The following is a 25,229-nucleotide window of genomic DNA, read 5'->3' as shown; positions in this document are numbered from 1 at the left end:
TTTTTTTTTAGGGGGTGGAGTTTTGTTCTTGTTGGCCAAGCTGAAGTACAATGGTACAATCTCGACTCACTGCAACCTCCGCATCCTGGGTTTAAGCTATTTTCCTGGCTTAGCCTCCCAAGTAACTGGAATTACAGGTGTGCACCCCCATGCCCAGCCAATTTTTTGTATTTTTAGTAGAAATAGGGTTTCACCATGTTAGCCAGGCTGGTCTCAAACTCCTGACCTCAGGTGATCCGCCCACCTCAGCTTCCCAAAATCTCTTGCTATGTAAAGATTCTCTCTTTGTCTGGCTTTTAGAGTTGGATGATAACACATACAGGTCTGAGTCTCTTTGAGTTTATGCTATATGCAGTTCTTTAAGTTGCCTGAATTTGTAGATTCTTGTCTTTAACCAATTTGAAAAAGTTTTGATGATTTTATTCTCCAAATAATCTCTCTACCATCATGGATTTGCACTTCTCCTTCTGGGAATCCAATACTATCATACTGGTTGGCTTGAAGGTGTCCCATAAGTCCCATAGGACCTGTTCCCATTTCTTTATTCTTGTTTCCTGTCCTCAGACGCAGGAATTTCAAGTGCGGTATCCCTATGTGCATTGAACATATCTTCATCCTTCTCACATTTGCTATTGAACCACCCGCTGGTGAGTTTTTCATTCAGGTATATTTTTTTTAGCTCCAATTTGTTTCCTTTTCTTTTTTATAGTTTCTGTGTTATGACTATATTTTGATTTCCTTATTTTTTTCAGATTTTCTGTAGTTCTTAATCCATAGTTTTCATTAGCAATTTTAGCATATTTAAGACAGCTGTTTAAATGTTTCTCTACTAATTTTAACGCCTGTGATTCTTCAGGAATGATTTCTATTAATTTATTTTCTTTCCCATAATGGACTGTGATTTCTTGTTTGTTTGTATGCCTTCTTATTTTATTTGGGTTTTTTTTTGAGCCGGAGTGTTGCTCCGTCACCAGGCTGGAGTACAGTGGTTCCATCTCGGCTCACTGCAACCTCTGCCTCCTGGGTTCAAGTGATTCCCCTGCTTTAGCCTCCCGAGTAGCTGGGGCTACAGGCATGCACCACCACATCCAGCTATTTTTTTTTTTAGTAGAGACAGGGTTTCTCCATGATAGCCAGGATGCTCTCAGTCTCCTGACCTTGTGATCTGCCCTCCTTGGCCTCCCAAAGTGCTGGGATTACAGGTGTGAGCCACCGCATCCGGCCTGTATGCCTTGTTATTTTATTTAACTGGGCATTTGAAAAAATAAAACATCTTTGTAACTGCATATAGATTTGTTCTGTCATGACAGTCATCAACTCATATGTGTGGCAGGTTCTCAGTCAAGGCATCAGCCCTACATAAAACCTCAAGTCCTTCTTAGTTTGTTTCTGAACATGCACCTACATGGATTGTGTTTGCCATTTTATTTTTCACCAAATAACCAATGGCTTTTGAATCACTTGCTATTACAAAATTTTGCATCCCAGTTTCTCCTCAATGACTTAGATGGACTATTGCATGTCTCTTCCCCTAGTCTTTTGCCTATAACATCTGTATGTGCAGAGTCACCCTGAATCTCTACTGAGCCACTCCATAAATAAATAAGTTTATTTCACTCAATTTTAGATATTTTCTGATGTTTCCATGAGTCATATGGGAGTCTTATAATCCACCATCTTGTTGAAATTATCCTCTGTGAAAAATTTCCATATCTTTATAATATTACATTTATGTCAATGTATAACAATTTACCTATGTTTCAATTTCTGTTTGTTTTATAAAGAAGCCAATAGAAGCAATCATGGCACTGCAAGTTGTGACTACTCCAAGATGTGAATCATGCATCATGCAAATTACATTCATGTTCTAACCTGCCCTCCAAAGGGAGGATAAAGTAAAAATTATCCCATGTGAGGATTATTCACCAGTTTATATGTCATTAGTTACCAGTTTTTCCTTATGAATAATGTTTAACAATATTATAAAGTATATCTAATTGTTATCAGGTTTTTGGCTTGTTACTTTTTGGTAGTAACTTATAAAACTAGCTGGAAAAGACAAATAAGATAAGGCACAGTTTACATATTACAAATTATATCCAAAGTCCAAAAGCTGTTAATAAGAAATCCTCCAGACCGGGCGCGGTGGTCAAGCCTGTAATCCCAGCACTTTGGGAGGCCGAGACGGGTGGATCACGAGGTCAGGAGATCGAGACCATCCTGGCTAACACGGTGAAACCCCGTCTCTACTAAAAATACAAAAAAACTAGCCGGGCGAGATGGCGGGTGCCTGTAGTCCCAGCTACTCCGGAGGCTGAGGCAGGAGAATGGCTTAAACCCGGGAGGCGGAGCTTGCAGTGAGCTGAGATCCGGCCACTGCACTCTAGCCCAGGCAACAGAGCAAGACTCCGTCTCAAAAAAAAAAAAAAAAAAAAAAAAAAAAAAAAAAAAAAGAAATCCTCCAATAAAACCACATCAAATTTTATTTTTTATTTACACCCACATCAGGATTACAACTTTATCAGGACTGCACCTTCATCAGGAAGGGATATTTCTCTTACAAGGCTAATAAGAAAGAAACAATAAATTTGCTGATGAAAACAGTAATGCATTTAAAACTTTTAACTTTAGGCCAGGCACAGTGGCTCATGCCTGTAATCCCAGAACTTTGGGAGGCCGAGGCGGGCAGATCACGAGGTCAAGAGATTGAGACCATCCTGGCTAACACAGGGAGACCCCGTCTCTAATAAAAATACAAAACAATTAGCCGGGCGTGGTGGCGGGTGCCTGTAGTCCCAGCTACTTGGGAGGCTGAGGCAGGAGAATGTTGTGAACCGGGAGGCAGAGCTTGCAGTGAGCCGAGATTGTGCCACTGCACTCCAGCCTGGGCAACAGAGCGAGACTGCATTTCAAAAAATAAATAAATAAAATTAACTTTAATTTTTAATTGAGGGCAATATTTTAATGAAATGCTCATTAGTCATTCCTTTAAACTGTGTGAGAGAGAGAAAAATGAAAATTAATCATTTCAAATAATGCAAAATACAGAAGGAACATCACCATGGAACAAACAAAAAAGAGCTTTGTAGCTGGAGGTTTCTATAGTCTTATGTAAACTCACAATTTGTTCTACAAATCTCTTTGAATAATTTCTGTCTCATAAATAGAGATTTGAAATAGCAAAAATACTTCAGAGAGAAATTAATGAGTGTATCATAACTGCATAATAATTAGGAATTTTCTCAGATAAGAAGCAGTTGAACTGGATTCAATTTTTATCATAGCTTATGTAAGACTGCCTCTGTCCCTCCTCTCACATGCCATTGGTTAACAAGCAGACAGTGTGTCCAGGGGCGTTGCCTGCTCATTGCTCTTATAGCCTGTGAGGGAGGAAGAAAGACACATTTGCCAACCAGGCCAGTGACAGAAATGGATTCGAAACATCAGTGTGTGAAGCTGAATGATGGTCACTTCATGCCTGTCCTGGGATTTGGCACCTATGCGCCTGCAGAGGTAATAGTAATGTTTTTAGTGTTGAGAGTTTAAAGGAGCAAAGCTAGAATAAGTGGAAGCTAGAGTAAGTGGAAGCTGACCAGGTTATCAGGCTTGTGTTCCCAAGTTACTCTGCATGACTCCCCTTTAAACGTCAGTCTTTGTTCTGCAATGCAGTCTGGTCACAGGGTCATCTACTGCTTATTTGGGGCACTGCTTTGTCTTCTGTTTATGTTTGTTTCACAGCTTGTCAGAGTCTATAAAACTCAGCAGAAAGAACACGGCCTGCCTGCTCCCTCTCTTGAAGATTGATTGCAATGGGAGTGGTTTCTCTGTTTCTTTGTATAGTTGAACAGATATTTACTTCTTCCAAGAAGACACAATTCAGAGGAATATTAATGGCAAAAGTTAGTGGAGATGGATTGCATGAAATCTGTTGGGAGAGTATCACTGTTCTGTTGGGCGGCCTTGAGCACCCAACTGTAATACTAGAGCTGGACTAAAGAGAATTTCCCATGTGCTACTCTCAGCTCTGGGAAAATTACCTGAAACGATAAAATATCCTCATTTTAAGAAAAAAAAAAAAAAGTAAAACCTAACATGGGAAGTTTAAATTCTTTGTCTTTGTTAATATGGGTCAGATTTGTATAAAAATACTGTAACAGAGAAATTTCTTGTTTCTCTGACGAGAAAATTAATGGAATAGATTTTATTTTCTAGACTTAGCTATTTCTACACTGGAGGAAAACTTGTATCTCAAGACTGCCGTGGGAATACAATGTGTGTGAATAGGGACTAGTTATATAAAATTTGAGTCTCGCATTTCTCATCTATAAGTATTTACAAAGGGACATTTTGAAGGCCATTGACAGGAGTGGTTTACTTTAATATAAATTGTCACGGAGAGGAAGTAAAGATGAGAACACCACTGAAGCTCCAGCTTTGGTAAGCCTTTGAGTGCTCGCACAACAAAGAAATGGTCAAGGATGGTATGAGGCGTGGGCTGTGAGACCCAGTATCTAGTTCCTTGTAATTTTGTGGGAAAAAGAAAGCCTCAGAAATACTCTTAAGATAGGAAAACAGTTTGCTTTGTTTCTGTTTTTGTCATTTAAAAGATATACTTTCAAATCTGTAGCCACATTTGTTATGTAAGTCAATAATTGTAACTTTCACTGCAATCATGTTTCCTAAAAGAGTTGCCTTGAATTTATGGAGCTGAACCCCATTTTGCTAATCACTTACTCCCTGCAGTCTATTTCTTGAATATACAAATCAATATCCTTAGAGTATATATCTCTACTCCTAGTATTTAGTTCTGTCATGTAGACAGAATGGCCAAAGGCTGGGTAGAAAAGACTTAACATAATAGACTGCTATCCATAGACAGGCCTGTTTCCAGTATAAACCAGCTGGTATCTGATAAGGTAGATTTCTCGGTATTTCCTAACTTATAAGAATGGTGGCTATAAGTAACTGCTTGTGCAAACTGTGGAGTTTCTGTGCACCTGCTTTCCTTTTAGAGACTGGAAGTTTTGTGTCTGCTAGGCAGAGTGAGTCAATGTAAGCAGTCCCAGACAAAATCTTAGTAATGGAGTATGTAGAGAGCATCTCTTGTAGACAACAGTTCACATACATTTGACAAAATGTGATGCTGGATAAAGTCAGAGCGTTCTATGCAGCAACATGGTGGGAGAGGAATCACAGGAACTTACACTGTATTCCTTCATAATTCCTTCCATGTGGCTATTTCCCCTTCTCTCTTTTCCTTCCTTCCTTCCTTCCTTCCTTCCTTCCTTCCTTCCTTCCTTCCTTCCTTCCTTCCTTCCTTCCTCCCTCCCTCCCTCCCTTCCTTCCCTTCTTTCCCTTCCTTCCTTCCTTCCTTCCTTCCCTCCCTTCCTCCCTCCCTCCTTCCTTCCTTTCTCTCTTTCTCTCTCTCCCTCTTTCTTTCTTTCCTTTTTCTTCTTTCTTTCCTTCTTTTTGAGATGGAGTCTCGCTCTGTCGCCCAGACTGGAGTGCAATGGTGCGATCGCGGCTCACTGAAAGCTCCGCCTCCCGGGTTCATGCCATTCTCCTGCCTCAGCCTCCCCAGTAGCTGGGATTACAGGCGCCACCACCACGCCCGGCTAGTTTTTTTGTGTTTTTAGTAGAGACGGGGTTTCACCGTGTTAGCCAGGGTGGTCTCGGTCTCCTGACCTCATGATCCGCCCGCCTCGGCCTCCCAAAGTGCTGGGATTACAGGCGTGAGACACCGAGCCCGGCCATTCCTCGTGTTAATTTCACCATACTAAAAATAATTAAGATTATATCTATAACTATAGGTTGCGTCCTGTTAATTTTTTCAAACAAAATCACTGAACCTGAAATTATTTTGGGGACACTTCCAAGTTAGTGATCAAGCAGTGATTTTCTGGGACTGCAGAAGTTCCTGCTATGCCCAACCTTTATTACTAACTGGGAAAGACCCAGGCTGACTGGGATGGACTTATGATTCTACGTATAGAACTCATCCAAGAAAGGAGGAAAAGCTGATTTTTGTGAACGTCGCTGCTTGTGCCTGAACTAACCCTCAGGCACATTAGTCAGAAAATACTACCTTTGGTTGTTCCCCCAGGTTCCTAAAAATAAAGCTCTAGAGGCCACCAAATTGGCAATAGAAGCTGGGTTCCGCCATATTGATTCTGCTCATTTATACAATAATGAGGAGCATGTTGGACTGGCCATCCGAAGCAAGATTGCAGATGGCAGTGTGAAGAGAGAAGACATATTCTACACTTCAAAGGTACTGTGCCTATGATGAGCTTGTGTGCACATGTGTTTATGGTGATTGTGTGGAGGTGGCAATTCTATGACTGGATCCATAGTTGAGGGTGAATTGTGCTTATTTATTTCAATTTATTCACAATTATTCATGTAGTAAAACTAAAATCAAAAGCAGGAAATGAAGATGACTTTCTCATCTTTGCAGTGTTCCAATTCATGATCAAAGTGCCTTTCTGAGCTCAGCACAGATCAGTATGGTTTAACATAGAATATAGAATCAGAAAGAATCCTAATCATATTATATTATTACTTACCTCCTGGGTGAGTTTCTTACATTTGTTACGATTCTCAGTTTCCATTATTATGTTGATCATACAGAGAGAGAAAGCAATATAAGCAAGCTCTCTGAGTATTAAATAATAATGCCTACATTGTCTCAAATTGTGTCCAGCCCAAGTTGACATATTAAAAACTGTGTTTGCTTCCTATGCTTCTCAACCTCAAAGATACTTAGTCTTGCCCATTGGGCTGAATAGATGAAATAATTACACTACTAACGTGTTGTAAAACATACCAAAGATAATTCAGATAATGGGTATGCTTATGATTTGATAACAATTTTTACCCTTTGAGTAATTTCACTCTTTCATTCAATATATGTACTAACAATATATCCAACACATTACAAAGTTCATCAGGATATGGCAGAACAAAAGGCATCACAAGAAGAGAGAGAATAAGTTTGCCTGTGGTCAATGTGAAGTAGTAGAAAATGTCTAAATATTAGGTGGAGCAAACTAGTAAAATTGGCTCATGTTTTCATTACACAACTTCCTTTCTCTCACCTCTGCAGCTTTGGTGCAACTCCCATCGACCAGAGTTGGTCCGACCAGCCTTGGAAAGGTCACTGAAAAATCTTCAATTGGACTATGTTGACCTCTATCTTATTCATTTTCCAGTGTCTGTAAAGGTAGGCAGCTTTGTGATCAAATTTATTTCACTTTTGTTGTCAGCATAAATATTGTTCTCATGGATATTTGAACTAAGCATTTTCCTAGATTGTTTTCATGGATATTTGAACTAAGCATTTTCTTAGGAGGACATAGGGATTATAACATGGAAGAAGAGCCCTAAACATAACTCCTAATTCCCTTTCTGTTGAATACATTTTGAATCCATACTTCTGTGATGCATGTGTACAAGAAAAGAGAGTGCAGAATCCTCAAAGCCTCTGCCTCAAAAACTTGAGGAAGTGACAATCATCTCGTTGAAGGCACAAGGTCTTAGTTATGACTCCTGAGTTCACCTCTTGGGATGTTCACAGACACAGAGTTTCATGAAGTTGTGGTGTCCAGAAAAGCTGTTGCACGTAGGGTGAACAATGAGTTTCCATCTTCTTGCATCTTTTCAAGGGGCAAGAATTCAGTCCGGGTGTGTCTTAAACTACAAACCTTCATGGAAAACCTTGTTGCTTCTGCTTCCTCTTTTTTCACACTGGAGTTTTTATTTTTGCTTAGCCATGAATTCTTGTGTCATTCATAACTTTTGTTTTAAGGTTACAGAAAACTACTCAGACTAGCTAATGCAAGGGTGTATTAGATATAAAAATGGGAAGTCAAAGCCATGGCTACATTAAGAATTTGATAAAATCTCTAAAAATGTATCCTTTCTCCATCCTTATCTCTGCTTTATTACAAAAAGCTTTTTAAATATTTGTTCCAACCTTTTTCATTGGTGGCATTTATGGCTTTGGAGCACTTTCAGGCTCATGGTCATTACTGTGAGCTCCTGTGCATCTCCCAACTTCCAAACTAGCCTTGAAAACACCTCCATGGACCATGATTGGTTCATGGTCCTGTCCATGGAACATCACATATTCAGGGAGATAAAGAACTCTGATAGTGGCATCTGGGTCAAAAGTACAATCCTTTATTCCTGGATATCAAGGTCTTTTGCAGTTGAAGAGAGGTATTGTCACAGAGAAAATTATAGGAGCAGAAGAAAGTAATGTAAGTCAATGATGACACTCCATTACCAACCAGAAAGATGGTATTTATTTATACATATAATAGTTATAAGAGATTAGAAGAAGTCTCTCTCCTGAAGACATTCCTTATACCTTCATATGTAGCACACTTTGTACATATCACTCTCAGGAGCATTGCGTCACCTACCTCAAGGAGGATTAGTGTCCTTAAATGTACCTCAGAGCATGGCTATGTGTGGGGAAATTTATGTGGAGAAATTGATTTGTGACATCACTAAATTGACTGCTTCTACTTCAGCCAGGTGAGGAACTGATCCCAAAAGATGAAAATGGAAAACTACTATTTGACACAGTGGATCTCTGTGCTACGTGGGAGGTGAGTGCTTGGAGGAGAGCACAGATAAGAAAGATGAGATAGGAGACATCTGGTTCCTATCTTCCAAGTACAAGAATGGAAAACGCACCATTGGATCAAAACCTTAGGAGCTTTACAAAGGTAGTTTTTGTGAGCAGTGATGAAAAAGAAATGACAGGCATACAAAAGAGAGAAGTGGAGGAGAAGGGTTGGGGGTAAGGAGGACTGGGATTTCTTTCCTTGCCTGTGCACTAGACTCTCCAGTTTCCTAAGGAGGAAACAAATTCTTACTCTTGCAATCACTATCTTCTTCCCCAATTTTCTGTTTTATTTTCTCCCTTTTAAGAACCACGGCTACATAGTTTGATTGTCATATCTAGACAGTTGTTTCTTTCACAGTTCTGTGTCACATTTATCTTGATCTTCGGTTGACTACGCTAATGACACCTCACAATTCCTTTTTCCCAGGCCATGGAAAAATGTAAAGATGCAGGATTGGCCAAGTCCATCGGGGTGTCCAACTTCAATCGCAGGCAGCTGGAAATGATCCTCAACAAGCCAGGGCTCAAGTGCAAACCTGTCTGCAACCAGGTGAGCGCCCTCAGCCTCCTGTCTTTTCTGCTCTTCATGCCCCTCTTTCTGTCCTATTGCCAAGTATCCATTCATTTAGTCCCACTGATCTTTGTAAAAGAGAAGATTCTAGAGAGCAAAGCCTCTGTCTAGAAGGGCATAGAGGGCTCCTACTGGTACCCAGCTTAGAAAAGTCTTATGGAAAGGTGCTGCAACTTTGATGCTGAATTGTGAGTTATATTTAGGGGAAGTCAGTTCAATCAAGGAGGCCAAGGATTGTCAATTAGATTCAGGGAAAGGTGGACTTACCCCTAAGCTATGAAAGATGACCAGAGAGTGGATGGGTCAAGTTGATTTGGAGGAAATTGTGCATAGATATGAAGCCATGAAAAGATGGAATGAGCAGTACATAAGGAGAGAGTGAGAGCAAGAGAAGAGAAATACTAGGGATTTCCATGGGGTTCAGATGTCTCAGTGCTTCTTGGTATCTCTGCTTTCACACTCCTTGACCAAGGGCATAGATACGCTAAAAATTATCTGCAGACAATGAAGGTCATCCATGGTAGAAAGAGAAACTGACATGTTTATGGAGATATCTGTTCACAGTGGATGAAATCAACACTGAGGAAGGTTCAGTAGAACATCGAGCTGACCAATGACTGCCCCGCTCCTAGTCTGCTGCTGTTCTTTGGAGTCTGTCATGCAATCAGCTGCTTAAACACATCTATTCTGTGCGTGGTTCTTTCATAGCCTAGACATAATTCCATCTTTTCCTTGCATCCTGATTGATGATTCCAGGCCTCCTTGATCAAATTGCCTGTCCCCAAATGTTACACACATTTCAGCATTAAAGTCACCACACCTTTCCCAGTACCTTATACTTTTTTGTTTTATTTCATTTTTAAAAATTTAGAGTTAATGAGTAAAAATCAACAGTAGAAATACATAATGTATAAAATGTGTGAATTTGGTATAATGATATGGTGCCATGATAATTACATAAAAGCAATGAGAAATTAATGTGGTTTTAATACTAGTAGTTCCCCAATATTTTAATATGGCAATTTTCAAACTTTCCAAAAATTTGATAAAAATACTACTGGAGGCCCATGTTACCATTTATGTTCAAAATTACTAACATTTTGCAGTGTTATATAGGGATATATTTGAATAAATATATATAATGTTTCTAGAACCTTTTCAAGGTAAATTGTAAAGATGCCAATTGACCCCTGGAGACCTCTCCAAGCATGTCACAGGAATGAAGATATTCTCCCAGTTACAGTGTCATTACTGTATCTAAGAACATCATCTACAGTGCCCTCACGTCATTTGGTATCCAGTCCATATTTGAATTTTCCATTGTTTAATCAAAATGTCTTTTGTGGCTCTTCTTTTTTTAACCAGAATTCAGTTGTTTTTATACCATTGTATTTTGATATCAGTTAACTTGTTTTTCCCAGTTATTGAAGGTTTCTGTAAATTAGAAGTTAGATGAGAGTGTTTTATTACGTTGGTTTAAACCTTTGGGGCAAGAAAATGTTTTTATCATGCCGTGTTTTTCAAACTGCATCACACTAGACTGCATACAATCACAGAATGCCCCACTAGCGGTGAAGCTAGTTTTAAAAACTTGGTTAAACTAACGATGGTCAGATCTGTTGTTTTTAACACGTTTTCTCTTTAACGATTACTAGTAATCTGCTGGGGTATAATTATTGACAGAAGAAGTCATAGTTCCATGACAAATTTTCACATATGATTGAGTATACATCAGTGATTTGAACTTTTTTGTGTTGTATTTCTGTTTTCTTGTTTGTTATTTTATTGGGTTTTTTACAGAAAATTTTCAATTTTAACCACTTGTTTAACTACTCTTACCTGACATTTTACTAAAAATAGTTTCTCAACAAGTAAAAGTAATATACTATTATTCCGCTAAGTCCGGGTAAAAGTTAATGTCTTCCTTCAATTAGCAATGTACTGAGAATGTAATTACTATAATGACCACCATCAGAGTAGACAAATATTTGTGTTCTTTTTCTCATTCTCTCACTAATTACTATAGACTCATGGATTTTTATCCTATGCTTTTTAATTCATTTTACTTATTTTTCAATGTTCATGTCTACTCAGTAGGTATATATGTATGTATGTATGTGTGTGTGTGTGTGTATGTATATATATATATGAAAGAAGAATTTGATCAAAGACTCCTGAGGGTAGGTCTAAAAGACAAAAGCACTTGTTTCATAGGAAACCCACTGGTGACATTTGAGATGTCACCATACAAATCCATCATACAAAAAGGAAAAGTAATGAAAGATTGTTAAAATTATCAGTATTTATACATATATGTATGTTTTCTAGTTCATCCATTATATATGGATATATATGTATCTCATAGATGGCATATATGATATGTATAAGTTAGATGAATTAGAAAGCATACATATATATGTATACGTTTTGGTTATTAATTAGGAATCTAGTTCTTTTGTCTTTCAGACCTGCTCTCATGACTCTTTGAGCAAATTCTTGATTTCTGGCACCATATGATGCCCAAAGCTCAAAGAATCTTACTTCATCCCAGCTCTGAAATTGGCCGTGTCTCCTTCTAGTGGTCAGAGTTAGGGAGAAACCAGGATAGTGTTCATAGAGTTGCTTGTGCTCAGAAATAGCATTTCTATTTTCTTAGGAGAGAGGGGCATAAAATTTATTTTTATGAAAAAGATCATTTCTTGACAATAATATTCTCAGTTCGGATTTAATGCTCTATATTATTCGGCTTCTTTTACTTTGGTCATTTTAATATTAATATGACTTTTGGATTATCTGATGCTTTTGCATCTTGCTCATCTGCAGGTGGAATGTCATCCTTACCTCAACCAGAGAAAACTGCTGGATTTCTGCAAGTCAAAAGACATTGTTCTGGTTGCCTATAGTGCTCTGGGATCCCATCGAGAAAAACCATGGTAATAAGAGCAACAGGAATTTTATGTAAAACATTGTTTCGATTTCAAAAAATTTAATTAGCTCATGCTGTTTCCTGGAGTTCACTCACAGCTGACTTGGGATGACGGAAGAATTTGCATTTCTGACAAGATCCCAGGTGATGTTGAGGTTGCTGTTCAGGGGCCTCACTTGAGAAGCTCTGGTGCAGAGTGGATGCCTTAGTCTGTTTAGGGAGCTGCCGAACAAACTGTATCCCCAGCCTCAGAACTTCAGCATTTCTGCCTTTCCTTTCAGGGTGGACCAGAACTCCCCGGTTCTCTTGGAGGACCCAGTCCTTTGTGCCTTGGCGAAAAAGCACAAGCGAACCCCAGCCCTGATTGCCCTGCGCTACCAGCTGCAGCGTGGCGTTGTGGTCCTGGCCAAGAGCTACAATGAACAGCGAATCAGGGAGAACATGAAGGTGAGGAGCCGGGCTGTGAGCCTCAGGACTGCTGCACAGTGTCCTTCACACGTGTGCTTATTGTAAGGCTCTCGGGACACCCTTGAGCCAGCTCCATTTCCCTGTATTTCCTATGCATGAATTCTTTGTGTACATCATAAGGATTTCTTCTACTCTGGCACAGGAGAGGCAACACAGGTGGAGAGAAATAGGATGGGATCAAAACCAGAGATTTGAATTAGCGTTAAGTCAGAGATATCCATATCCCTCTGCTAGGGATATGTCCTTTTCTTTATTTTCTATAATGAGGTATTTGATTAGATGTTTTTTAGTCTCCAAATCATCGTGAATTTTTTTTGGTTATTTATGTAGTATAAATTCCTTATATTTATTCTCTTAGAATTTTGTCTTTGTGAATTGTTTGTTTAACTCTGCCTTTTTTTTTTTATGAGGTGGTTGTTCGTCTTTATTTTTATGTGTAGGAGACCATATTTATTCCAACATCTAAGGTTATAAGCCAAACCCAGTTAACACAAAGGCTTAATGCAAAAGCATTTGTTGAGCTCAAGATTCCATGGTTAGAAAATTAGCCTGGGCTCAGCCTGAACTCAGTCCAGTCCTTCTGTTCCTGGCCGGGCTCTCATGTGTGTGCACAGCAGTGAGGCAGCTCTGCTTCAGGATGTCCATGGGGCAACTGTCTGAGCGCCCCCCTCTCCCATGCAGTTCTTTATCCTCCAGCCATCCAGCCCAGGGTTCGTCACAGAACTGGGCACGACCCTAAGGCAGTGAGTGGACACGTGCAAAGCCTTTTCATGTCTAGGCTCAGAGCTGCCAACCATTGCTTCTGGGAAATTCTATCACCTAATGCAAGTTATAGGATAGTTCAGACTCAAGGGGTGAGGAAATACACACCACCTCTTATTGGAAGGAGCTGGAAATTCATATAAGCAAGCAAGTGGATACAGGGACATGTGATTGTTAGAGGGCATGTTCCTAATTAATCTATCAGTTATATGATATGTGTGAAATAATATATTAATAAGTATATGTATGAATACAAATATATGTAAATTGATGTATTATTTCATATATTCTCAAGAATACATCCAAGTCTCTAAAGAATATCCAAATACATACATATGTATGTTTGTTTTCTAATTAGTTATATATAGATACATGAAATATGCATCATATATGGTATATATATATTGTAAATCCTGTCGTATATATGACATATATCACATATATGTATATGTCACTATTTTCTAAAACCTTAAGTAAAATCAGTGTAGAAATCCATAGGATACTCTGAAATAATGACACAGCATGAGAAAGAAAGTAAAAAATGACAATGAAACAATAGATGAATCTAGGTAATAGCATTCACTATATGATTTTAAAAATATTTTTAGACATTAGAAAACTGACAAAACAAAAAGGAAATGTTATGAAAGACTGTGGAAATTATCAGTATTTATATATGTGTGTATGTTCTTTAATTCATCTAGTATACATAGATATATATACGACATATGTGTTACATATGTTAAATTAATTAGAAACCACATATATATGTATTTATTCTGGATATTAATTCTTTAGAGACTTGAATGTATTCTTGAAATAACGTCTTCCAAATTTTACCTGTGTTGTCATATTCTCTGTGGTTATGTTTTCACAGACAGAAGTTTCTATCCTTCATGGAGACTCATTTTTCATGCCTCTTTCTTGTGGTTGGTGAATTTTGTGTCTTATCCTATATTGGGACTATCACAATATTTTACTGTTATCTTACAAAATTATTAATATTCTTTCCTTATAAATTTGGTTAATTCGAATGGGACTGACTTTTTAAATACTATATGAAATAAGGATCCAAACATGCATACCTAATTTTTGAATTTTTAGCAAAATTTCCCACCAGCATTTATTGAAAAGTTCACATTTGCTCACATAACTTGATTTTTTACCTGTAACGTATATGAAATTTCCATGAACAATTATCTGGCCTCTCTTCCCTCTTCAATTAACTTATTTACTTTTCTGTACTATGATGTTAAGAAGTAAGTTTCACTTCCAATATGTTACAAATATTTTTCTAACTTCTTCATTTATTTAATAATATCTTAGCTATTCTTGACTAATGTGTTATTGAAAATTTTGAATCATCTCATTAACTTCCACAAGCAAATAAATGTTTTAGTCTCTTCTTGACATTGTAATAAGCCTGCAGATCAAGGTGGAGAGAACGAAATCTTTGACAATATGGAGATTTCCAATCCATGATCATAATATTAATTTCCCACTTATTAATAAATGGTATTTTAATAAATATAACATTAATTTCATAACTTTCTCCATTACTGATCATTATAATAGTTTTTGATAACTTTTCATTTTGTTTTGTGGATTTTCCAATATTAGAAATGTTAATAGAAATATTAAAAGAATAATGCAACACATCCTCTTACCTAGATTCATCAAGTGTTACATTGCGGTTATTTTTTACTCTTTCTCTCATTTTCTGTATTATTCCTTCAGTTTCCCTATTGATTTATATGCTTATTTGATTTAATGTATTAGAAAGAGTGACATCTTTTTGATATTTAGAGTCTCCCAAATTTATGCAGTGAGTACCCATGCTTTTTTAATGTGAAATCATTAATATTTAGTCAATTATAGGCCTGAGTCATGTTGAAAACTAATTTTTCCTATTATACCTGTGCATTGGAGAGAGAGATATTCAACATTATTCATCAAACCTACTAAATTAGGCTAGACATTACAAAATTTGCCTCTAGATTCTTGTGGGTCTTCTAGGTACATGACCCTATCATGTGGGCACAATGTCAGCTCTGTTTCTTCTTCAGCATCTTTTGAGATATTCTCTTTGTCTGCAGTGTTGTGCAGTTTCAAAATACTTTTATCTCGGAATGGATTTCTGCTTACTCTTCGTCTGGTTTTCATTGACCCCTTGAGTGTTTAGAGAGGTCTTTCATAAATTTTGGAAACGTATCGATCTTTGAAGTATTGTCTCTGCACCCTACTGTCTGACGTACTTGGTGGTTCCCAGTTGGCAATGATGTAATCTAATAATAATTAAAGTTTTCTATTACTTTGATAGGTGTTTGAATTCCAGTTGACTTCAGAGGACATGAAAGCCATAGATGGCCTAGACAGAAATATACGATATTTGACCCTTGATATGTAAGTAATTTTGGTGATAGGTGTCCTAATTTATTTTCTTTTTTTTAATTAGGTGGTAGTCCCAGTTTTTATTAATATTTTATTAGTATTTTATTGGAATCCAGAATTTGGTACATTAATATGTTTCATTGAAATTAAGATGAACATATCACACTTTGTATATACAAACAAGTGAAAAGAAAACTAACAAAAACTCATCTTAGCTTTGTCCCCTGCTTTTTAACTTTTTGTTGTTTCTATTTATGTCTTTTTTTTTATCATACTTTAAGTTCTAGGGTACATGTGCATAACTTGCAGGTTTGTTACATATGTATACTTGTGCCATGTTGGTGTGCTGCACCCATCAACTCGTCAGCACCCCTCAATTCATCATTTATATCAGGTATAACTCCCAATGCAAATCCATCCCCCCTCCCCCCCCCATGATAGGCCCCAGTGTGTGATGTTCCCCTTCCCGAGTCCAAGTGATCTCATTGTTCAGTTCCCACCTATGAGTGAGAACATGCGGTGTTTGGTTTTCTCTTCTTGTGATAGTTTGCTAAGAATGATGGTTTCCAGCTGCATCCATGTCCCTACAAAGGACGCAAACTCATCCTTTTTTATGGCTGCATAGTATTCCATGGTGTATATGTGCCACATTTTCTTAATCCAGTCTGTCACAGATGGACATTTGGGTTGATTCCAAGTCTTTGCTATTGTGAATAGTGCCGCAATAAACATATGTGTGCATGTGTCTTTGTAGTAGAATAATTTATAATCCTTTGGGTATATACCCAGTAGTGGGATGGCTGGGTCATATGGTACATCTAGTTCTAGATCCTTGAGGAATCGCCATACTGTTTTCCATAATGGTTGAACTAGTTTACAGTCCCACCAACAGTGTAAAAGTGTTCCTATTTCTCCACATCCTCTCCAGCACCTGTTGTTGCCTGACTTTTTAATGATTGCCATTCTAACTGGTGTGAGATGGTATCTCATTGTGGTTTTGATTTGCATTTCTCTGATGGCGAGTGATGATGAGCATTTTTTCATGTGTCTGTTGGCTGTATGAATGTCTTCTTTTGAGAAATGTCTGTTCATATCCTTTGCCCACTTTTTGATGGGGTTGTTTGTTTTTTTCTTGTAAATTTATTTGAGTTCTTTGTAGATTCTGGATATTAGCCCTTTGTCAGATGAGTAGATTGCAAAAATTTTCTCCCATTCTGTAGGTTGCCTGTTCAATCTGATGGTAGTTTCTTTTGCTGTGCAGAGCTCTTTAGTTTAATTAGATCCCATTTGTCAATTTTGGCTTTTGCTGCTGTTGCTTTTGGTGTTTTAGACATGAAGTCCTTGCCCATGCCTATGTCCTGAATGGTACTACCTAGGTTTTCTTCTAGGGTTTTTATGGTATTAGGTCTAACATTTAAGTCTCTAATCCAGCTTGAATTAATCTTTGTATAAGGAGTAAGGAAAGGATCCAGTTTCAGCTTTCTACTTATGGCTAGCCAATTTTCCCAGCACCATTTATTAAATAGGGAGTCCTTTCCCCATTTCTTGTTTCTCTCAGGTTTGTCAAAGATCAGATGGCTGTAGATGTGTGGGATTATTTCTGAGGACTCTGTTCTGTTCCATTGGTCTATATCTCTGTTTTGGTACCAGTACCATGCTGTTTTGGTTACTGTGGCCTTGTAGTATAGTTTGAAGTCAGGTAGCGTGATGCCTCCAGCTTTGTCCTTTTGACTTAGGATTGTCTTGGCAATGCGGGCTCTTTTTTGGTTTCATATGAACTTTAAAGCCGTTTTTTCCAGTTCTGTGAAGAAACTCATTGGTAGCTTGATGGCGATGGCATTGAATCTATAAATAACCTTGGGCAGTATGGCCATTTTCACGATATTGATTCTTCCTAGTGGTTTGTAGTTCTCCTTGAAGAGGTCCTTTACATCCCTTGTAAGTTGGATTCCTAGGTATTTTATTCTCTTTGAAGCAATTGTGAATGGAAGTTCATTCGTGATTTTGCTCTCTGTTTGCCTGTTACTGGTGTATAAGAATGCTTGTGATTTTTGCACATTGATTTTGTATCCTGAGACTTTGCTGAAGTTGCTTATCAGCTTAAGGAGATTTTGGGCTGAGACAATGGGGTTTTCTAAATAAACAATCATGTCATCTGCAAACAGGGACAATTTGACTTCTTCTTTTCCTAACTGGATACCCTTGATTTCTTTCTCTTTCCTGATTGCACTAGCCAGAACTTCCAAGACTACGTTGAATAGGAGTGGTGAGAGAGGGCATCCCTGTCTTGTGCCAGTTTTCGAAGGGAATTTTTCCAGTTTTTGCCCATTCAGTATGATATTGGCTGTGGGTTTGTCATAAATAGCTCTTATTATTTTGAGGTACGTTCCATCAATACCGAATTTACTGAGCGTTTTTAGCATGAAGGGCTGTTGAATTTTGTCAAAAGTCTTTTCTGCATCTATTGAGATAATCATGTGGTTCTTGTCTTTGGTTCTGTTTATATGCTGGATTACGTTTATTGATTTGCGAATGTTGAACCAGCCTTGCATCCCAGGGATGAAGCCCACTTGATCATGGTGGATAAGCTTTTTGATGTGCTGCTGAATCTGGTTTGCCAGTATTTTATTGAGGATTTTTGCATCGATGTTCATCAGGGATATTGGTCTAAAATTTTCTTTTTTTGTTGTGTCTCTGCCAGGCTTTGGTATCAGGATGATGTTGGCCTCATAAAATGAGTTAGGGAGGATTCCCTCTTTTTCTATTGATTGGAATAGTTTCAGAAGGAATGGTACCAGCTCCTCCTTGTACCTCTGGTAGAATTCAGCTGTGAATCCATCTGGTCCTGGACTTTTTTTGTTTGGTAGGCTATTAATTATTGCCTCAATTTCAGAGCCTGCTATTGGTCTATTCAGGGATTCAACTTCTTCCTGGTTTAGTCTTGGAAGAGTGTAAGTGTCCAGGAAATTATCCATTTCTTCTAGATTTTCTAGTTGATTTGCGTAGAGGTGTTTATAGTATTCTCTGATGGTAGTTTGTATTTCTGTGGGGTCCGTGGTGATATCCCCTTTATCATTTTTTATTGCGTCTATTTGATTCTTCTCTCTTTTCTTTTCTATTAGTCTTGCTAGCGGTCTGTCAATTTTGTTGATTTTTTCAAAAAACCAACTCCTGGATTCATTGATTTTTTGGAGGGTTTTTTGTGTCTCTATCTCCTTCAGTTCTGCTCTGATCTTAGTTATTTCTTGCCTTCTGCTAGCTTTTGAATGTGTTTGCTCTTGCTTCTCCAGTTCTTTTAATTGTGATGTTAGAGTGTCAATTTTAGATCTTTCCAGCTTTCTCTTGTGGGCATTAAGTGCTATAAATTTCCCTCTACACACTGCTTTAAATGTGTCCCAGAGATTCTGGTATGTTGTATCTTTGTTCTCATTGGTTTCAAAGAACATCTTTATTTCTGCTTTCATTTCGTTATGTACCCAGTAGTCATTCAGGAGCAGGTTGTTCAGTTTCCATGTAGTTGAGTGGTTTTGATTGAGTTTCTTAGTCCTGAGTTCTAGTTTGATTGCACTGTGGTCTGAGAGACAGTTTGTTATAATTTCTGTTCTTTTACATTTGCTAAGGAGTGCTTTACTTCCAATTATGTGGTCAATTTTGGAATAAGTGCGATGTGGTGCTGAGAAGAATGTATATTCTGTTGATTTGGGGTGGAGAGTTCTATAGATGTCTATTAGGTCCGCTTGGTGCAGAGATGAGTTCAATTCCTGGATATCCTTGTTAACTTTCTGTCTCGTTGATCTGTCTAAAGTTGACAGTGGAGTGTTGAAGTCTCCCATTATTATTGTATGGGAGTCTAAGTCTCTTTGTAAGTCTCTAAGGACTTGCTTTATGAATCTGGGTGCTCCTGTATTGGGTGCATATATATTTAGGATAGTTAGCTCTTCCTGTTGAATTGATCCCTTTACCATTATGTAATGGCCTTCTTTGTCTCTTTTGATCTTTGATGGTTTAAAGTCTATTTTATCAGAGACTAGGATTGCAACCCCTGCTTTTTTCTTGTTCTCCATTTGCTTGGTAGATCTTCCTCCATCCCTTTATTTTGAGCCTATGTATGTCTCTGCATGTGAGATGGGTCTCCTGAATACAGCAGACTGATGGGTCTTGACTCTTTATCCAGTTTGCCAGTCTATGTCTTTTAATTGGAGCATTTAGTCCATTAACATTTAAGGTTAATATTGTTATGTGTGAACTTGATCCTGCCATTATGATATTAACTGGTTATTTTGCTCATTAGTTGGTGCAGTTTCTTCCTAGCCTCGATGGTCTTCACATTTTGGCATGTTTTTGCAATGGCTAGTACTGGTTGTTCCTTTCCATGTTTAGGGCTTCCTTCAGGGTCTCTTGTAAGGCAGGCCTGGTGGTGACAAAATCTCTAAGCATTTGCTTATCTCTAAAGGATTTTATTTCTCCTTCATTGATGAAACTTAGTTTGGCTGGATATGAAATTCTGGGTTTAAAATTCTTTTCTTTAAGAACGTTGAATATTGGCCCCCACTCTCTTCTGGCTTGTAGAGTTTCTGCCGAGAGGTCTGCTGTTAGTCTGATGGGCTTCCCTTTGTGGGTAACCCGACCTTTCTCTCTGGCTGCCCTTAAGATTTTTTCCTTCATTTCAACTTTGGTGAATCTGGCAATTATGTGTCTTGGAGTTGCTCTTCTCGAGGAGTATCTTTGTGGTGTTCTCTGTATTTCCTGAATTTGAATGTTGGCCTGCCCTACTAGGTTGGGGAAGTTCTCCTGGATGATATCCTGAAGAGTGTTTTCCAACTTGGTTCCATTTTCCCCCTCACTTTCAGGCACCCCAATCAGACATAGATTTGGTCTTTTTACATAATCCCATACTTCTTGCAGGCTTTGTTCATTTCTTTTTCTTCTTTTTTCTTTTGGTTTCTCTTCTTGCTTCATTTCATTCATTTGAACCTCAATCACTGATACTCTTTCTTCCAGTTGATCAAGTCGGTTACTGAAGCTTGTGGATTTGTCACGTATTTCTCATGTCATGGTTTTCATCTCTGTCATTTCATTTATGACCTTCTCTGCATTAATTATTCTAGCTATCAATTCTTCCACTCTTTTTTCAAGATATTTAGTTTCTTTGCTGCTGGGTACGTAATTCCTCCTTTAGCTCTGAGAAGTTTGATGGACTGAAGCCTTCTTCTCTCATCTCGTCAAAGTCATTCTCTGACCAGCTTTGATCCGTTGCTGGCGATGAGCTGCGCTCCTTTGCAGGGGGAGATGCGCTCTTATTTTTTGAATTTCCAGCTTTTCTGCCCTGCTTCTTCCCCATCTTTGTGGTTTTATCTGCCTCTGGTCTTTGATGATGGTGACGTACTGATGGGGTTTTGGTATAGGTGTTCTTCCTGTTTGATAGTTTTCCTTCTAATAGTCAGGACCCTCAGCTGTAGGTCTGTTGGAGATTGCTTGAGGTCCACTCCAGATGCTGTTTGCCTGGGTATCAGCAGCAGAAGTTGCAGAAGATAGAATATTGCTTAACAGCGAGTGTACCTGTCTGATTCTTACTTTGGGAGCTTCCTCTCAGGGGTGTACTTCACCCTGTGAGGTGTGGGGTGTCAGACTGCCCCTAGTGGGGGATGTCTCCCAGTTAGGCTACTCAGGGGTCAGGGACCCACTTGAGCAGGCAGTCTGCCCATTCTCAGATCTCAACCTCCGTGTTGGGAGATCCACTGCTCTCTTCAAAGCTGTCAGAGAGAGTCGTTCGGGTCTGCACAGGCCTCTGCTGCTTTCCCTGTTGTTTTTTTAGCTGTGCCCTGTCCCCAGAGGTGGAGTCTACAGAGACAGGCAGGTTTCCTTGAGCTGCTGTGAGCTCCACCCAGTTCGAGCTTCCCAGCGGCTTTGTTTACCTACTTAAGCCTCAGCAATGGCGGGCGCCCCTCCCCCAGTCTCACTGCTGCCTTGCGGTTAGATTGCAGACTGCTGTGCTAGCAATGAGGGAGGCTCCGTGGCCGTGGGACCCTCCCGGCCAGGTGTGGGTATAATCTCCTGGTGTGCCCATTTGCTTAAAGCACAGTATTGGGGTGGGAATTACCCGATTTTCCAGGTGTTGTGTGTCTCAGTTTGCCTGGCTAGGAAAAGGGATTCCCTTCCCCCTTGTGCTTCCCAGGTGAGGCAATGCCTCGCCCTGCTTCAGCTCTCGCTGGTCAGGCTGCAGCAGATGACCAGCACCGATTGTCCGGCACTCCCCAGTGAGATGACCCCAGTACCTCAGTTGAAAATGCAGAAATCACCGGTCTTCTGTGTCGCTCGTGCCGGGAGTTGGAGACTGGAGCTGTTCCTATTCGGCCATCTTGCTCCACCCCCCGTCCTAATTTATTTTCAGAGGAGGAATGTAGCATCGGTGTTGAGAGTGACCTCCACACCAGGGGCACAGAGGCCAATGTGAGACAGAGGTGAGACAGGAGCTTTCTGGACCTCTCCTCCTGGATTCACTCCAGAGCTCTGTTCTCTGGCAGGGAGAGTGTCCCGGGGTCAGCGTGGGTTGACTTGTGCCTCTGCTCTTATGACTCCATGGAACTTTCCAGAGCAGCCAAGATCATTGCTGAATCTGCACCTTCCATGTAGGCCTGGCATTTCTATCACTGTCTAGTGGCCATGCTGCAGATATTGCCCATGTGGTCGCATTAGATGTTTCCAAATTTGTGCTTATATGTTGTTCTTCTCAACCTGCACAATGTCTTACCAGATGAAAGGCAGTTCCACCAACCTTGTGGGCCAAGTTCCAATTCCCACCTCCTTCACATGGAATTGCTTGCCAGATCCTGTCAATTTAGCATTTTCAATCTTTTCAAACCTTTTCCCTCCTTTTCTTTGCATCTTTTCCCATGAGCCAAACACAGCATTTGCCTACAAAAATTCTGTCTTAGTGGAGCGAATAGAAGCACTTGGCCTTGATGTTCTGCAATATGGAGATCGCAGTGCAGAAAATAAAGAAATTTTAAAATCAAATGAAGAGTGTAGATGTAAAAGTACCATTGTTGGAGATAAGTTATAACCAATAACAGATGTTTACTATTCCTCTATGTTCTAAGGTTCTAGGATTCATAGAAGGTCACTCAAAATGAGGGAAAAAGAAGTTATCTAACTGATGGCAGTGGAGATTTTAACAACTAATAGAGATGATGAGATAATGTGTGAAAAAACAAGCACAATGGCACATCATAAGTACGCAAAATTTGGTAGATATTATTAGTAGCATTTTATTATTTGGAGGAAAATACAAAATGAAAAAGGAAATCATAAAAAAGAAAAGTGGCAAGCATTAGAAATTTTTTACAACCAATTAACGTTTTCTAGGATCATAAAATCAATCACTAGTGCTATTTCGTAGAATTCAAATATGATCTGGAGTAAACTACTTGCAAGCTTCCAAGTGTTTGCTCTTGGTGTAAGGATATCACAAAGGATAGCTCAATTCCCTAATTAACAAGTTGTAACTGTACATGTGAGCAGTCATTTATCTGTGTCTTTATATTTTGGGTTATTTCTGCCTATAAAATGGTTTATGCATTGTAGCTCTTTGGATATTGGACCCTATATCAAACACAACAATTTACATTTTTGAATCTAATCAAGTGTGTTGCATATGATAGGCAGATAGTAATATGTTAAGTGATTAAGTATTATTGCTAGCAGTATAATTGTCACACTCAAAATTGTTAGTGATGAGCATATATCTACCTTATTCCTCTTCAATGTAAGGCAGAATGAGTTCCTGTTTTTACTGAGAATTTGAAATAGAAAAGGTCAGAATATCTCTTTGCTCTGTTGACAGATGTAGAGAAATATGTTTGAACATTTCACTTTGTGTGTTTTATGTGTTAAGTTCCAGGCAGGGGAATAGAATTAAGTGATTATTTTGAAAATAGAGATACAATAAAGTTATGTTCATTAAACTAAGAAACAGATTCTAGAGCAGTCAGAAAATGAACTTCTTAACATCTACACTAGTGGCAGTTTCCTACATTGTGCTACCTGCTAGTAACAGAGTCATTGCCATTCAGAGAGTGCATTTTTTTTTTCTCTTTTCAGTTTTGCTGGCCCCCCTAATTATCCATTTTCTGATGAATATTAACATGGAGGGCATTGCATGAGGTCTACCAGAAGGACCCTACGTGTGGATGGTGACACAGAGGATGTCTCTATACTGGTGACTGGACACGTCATCTCTGGTTAAATCTCTCCTGCTTGACCACTTCATCAAGCTACAGCTAAGCCCACTGGCCAGAAAAGACAGACAATAATTTTTTTATCATTTTGAAAAAATTAAATGTTCTCTCCTAAAGATTCTTCACCTACTTTGGTCTCCATAACTTCTATGTTTTCTTTCCTTCTGACACACTAATGACCCAAAACTGTGATTTGCCTACGTGTTTAGGGCTGGGGTTGGATGATATAACAACCACTTAAGATTCATTTCTGCAGTGGGAGTGGGTGGAGGTTCACCCTCTGGGAAAGCGGCAGGTGACAGGTATTGGTCAGTGCCTCTCTAGCTGTTGTTGGAAGAAGCACAGGCAGCATGGAGTCTAGAGGGTGAGCGATATTGACCAGCAATTCATGGGCTCCCTCCAGCAGTGTGAGGGTCAGAGTTTCTGGAGCTTGGGAGGAGGCATCCCTGTGAGAGGGGGCGTCAGGGAGGTGGAAGGGCACCCACCAGGAAAAGTGATTAGAAGTCAGGTATGAGGAGGTTAAATAAGAGAGAGTCAAGCTTATCTCTGCTTGGAAAAACATTTCAGCACCCTTTTTTTTTTTTTTTTTTTGATCATTATATCTTGTTCATAAAAGGAAAGTTTCCACAATGTTTTAACAAACCCCGCAGCTGAGAGTCAGGCGTGAATCTTTGATGTGTGCCCAGTCACAGCGTTGACCCTATTGGTCTATAGTGGAGCAGGACGTCAAAGACATCATTGACGAATGACATTCCCCTGACTACCTCATATTTAGAAAATATTCTTAGATTGTAAAAATGTGCTGTTCATTGGTTATATTCAATCTTTTAAATGTTTTATACATTAAGCAAAGCATAGTTACAAGTATAAAACAGAAATATCCCAAAGTCATTATGTATTGTACTCAAGATTAAAATGGGAAATAATAAATCTAATAAATCATGTGTTCCAAGACTTCAAGCATCTTTTGGAAACAGGGTATGTAAAACAGCACACTGTTTTCAAACATTGGTAAATTGTAAGAACAACTCTTACAAAGGCATTTCATTCTTATACATAATTTTCAGGGGAACTAAGTAAATCAGCTAATCATGAAGACATGATTTTCATTTCAGACAACACTTTTGAAAATGTGGGATAGTGTCAGGGCTTAATGATCAAAGCATTTTGAGAAGGACAGTGGTTTTTAAGCTGGGCACACTTTCTAACACATTTACCCGCCACTATTCTTACTCTGGT

At 38.8% G+C, this 25,229-nt stretch overlaps 1 protein-coding gene across 2 annotated transcripts; it reads left to right on the top strand.

The window, feature by feature from the left end:
• Positions 1–3,235: 3,235 nt before the first annotated feature.
• Positions 3,236–24,932, top strand: LOC115891981 (aldo-keto reductase family 1 member C1 homolog). Of its 2 annotated transcripts, XM_030941419.1 has the most exons (9): positions 3,236–3,513; positions 6,104–6,271; positions 7,106–7,222; positions 8,538–8,615; positions 9,063–9,185; positions 12,030–12,139; positions 12,414–12,579; positions 15,683–15,765; positions 23,854–24,932. In XM_030941419.1, exons 1-9 carry the CDS (start codon positions 3,430–3,432, stop codon positions 23,894–23,896), a joined length of 972 nt encoding a protein of 323 aa, XP_030797279.1. In that variant the 5' UTR covers positions 3,236–3,429; the 3' UTR covers positions 23,897–24,932. The 2 variants fall into 2 exon arrangements, with proteins under 2 accessions (XP_030797279.1, XP_010382635.1); XM_010384333.2 differs by lacking the exons at positions 8,538–8,615; positions 9,063–9,185; positions 12,030–12,139; ... (1 more) ...; positions 15,683–15,765; positions 23,854–24,932 and adding an exon at positions 7,349–7,886 and having other exon boundaries at positions 3,248–3,513.
• Positions 24,933–25,229: the final 297 nt, after the last annotated feature.

The sequence above is a fragment of the Rhinopithecus roxellana genome, chromosome 11 (assembly GCF_007565055.1).
Source record: "Rhinopithecus roxellana isolate Shanxi Qingling chromosome 11, ASM756505v1, whole genome shotgun sequence".
In the NCBI taxonomy this organism is placed as follows: Eukaryota; Metazoa; Chordata; class Mammalia; order Primates; family Cercopithecidae; genus Rhinopithecus; species Rhinopithecus roxellana.
This window is presented reverse-complemented; position numbering and strand designations above follow the sequence as displayed.

Coding starts and splice junctions, on each gene's coding strand:
- LOC115891981 (XM_030941419.1), top strand. CDS start 3,430: ATGGATTCGAAACATCAGTGTGTGAAGCTGAATGATGGTCACTTCATG. Junction 7,223..8,537: donor ATTTTCCAGTGTCTGTAAAG/GTAGGCAGCTTT, acceptor CTTCTACTTCAG/CCAGGTGAGGAACTGATCCC. Junction 9,186..12,029: donor GCAAACCTGTCTGCAACCAG/GTGAGCGCCCTC, acceptor GCTCATCTGCAG/GTGGAATGTCATCCTTACCT.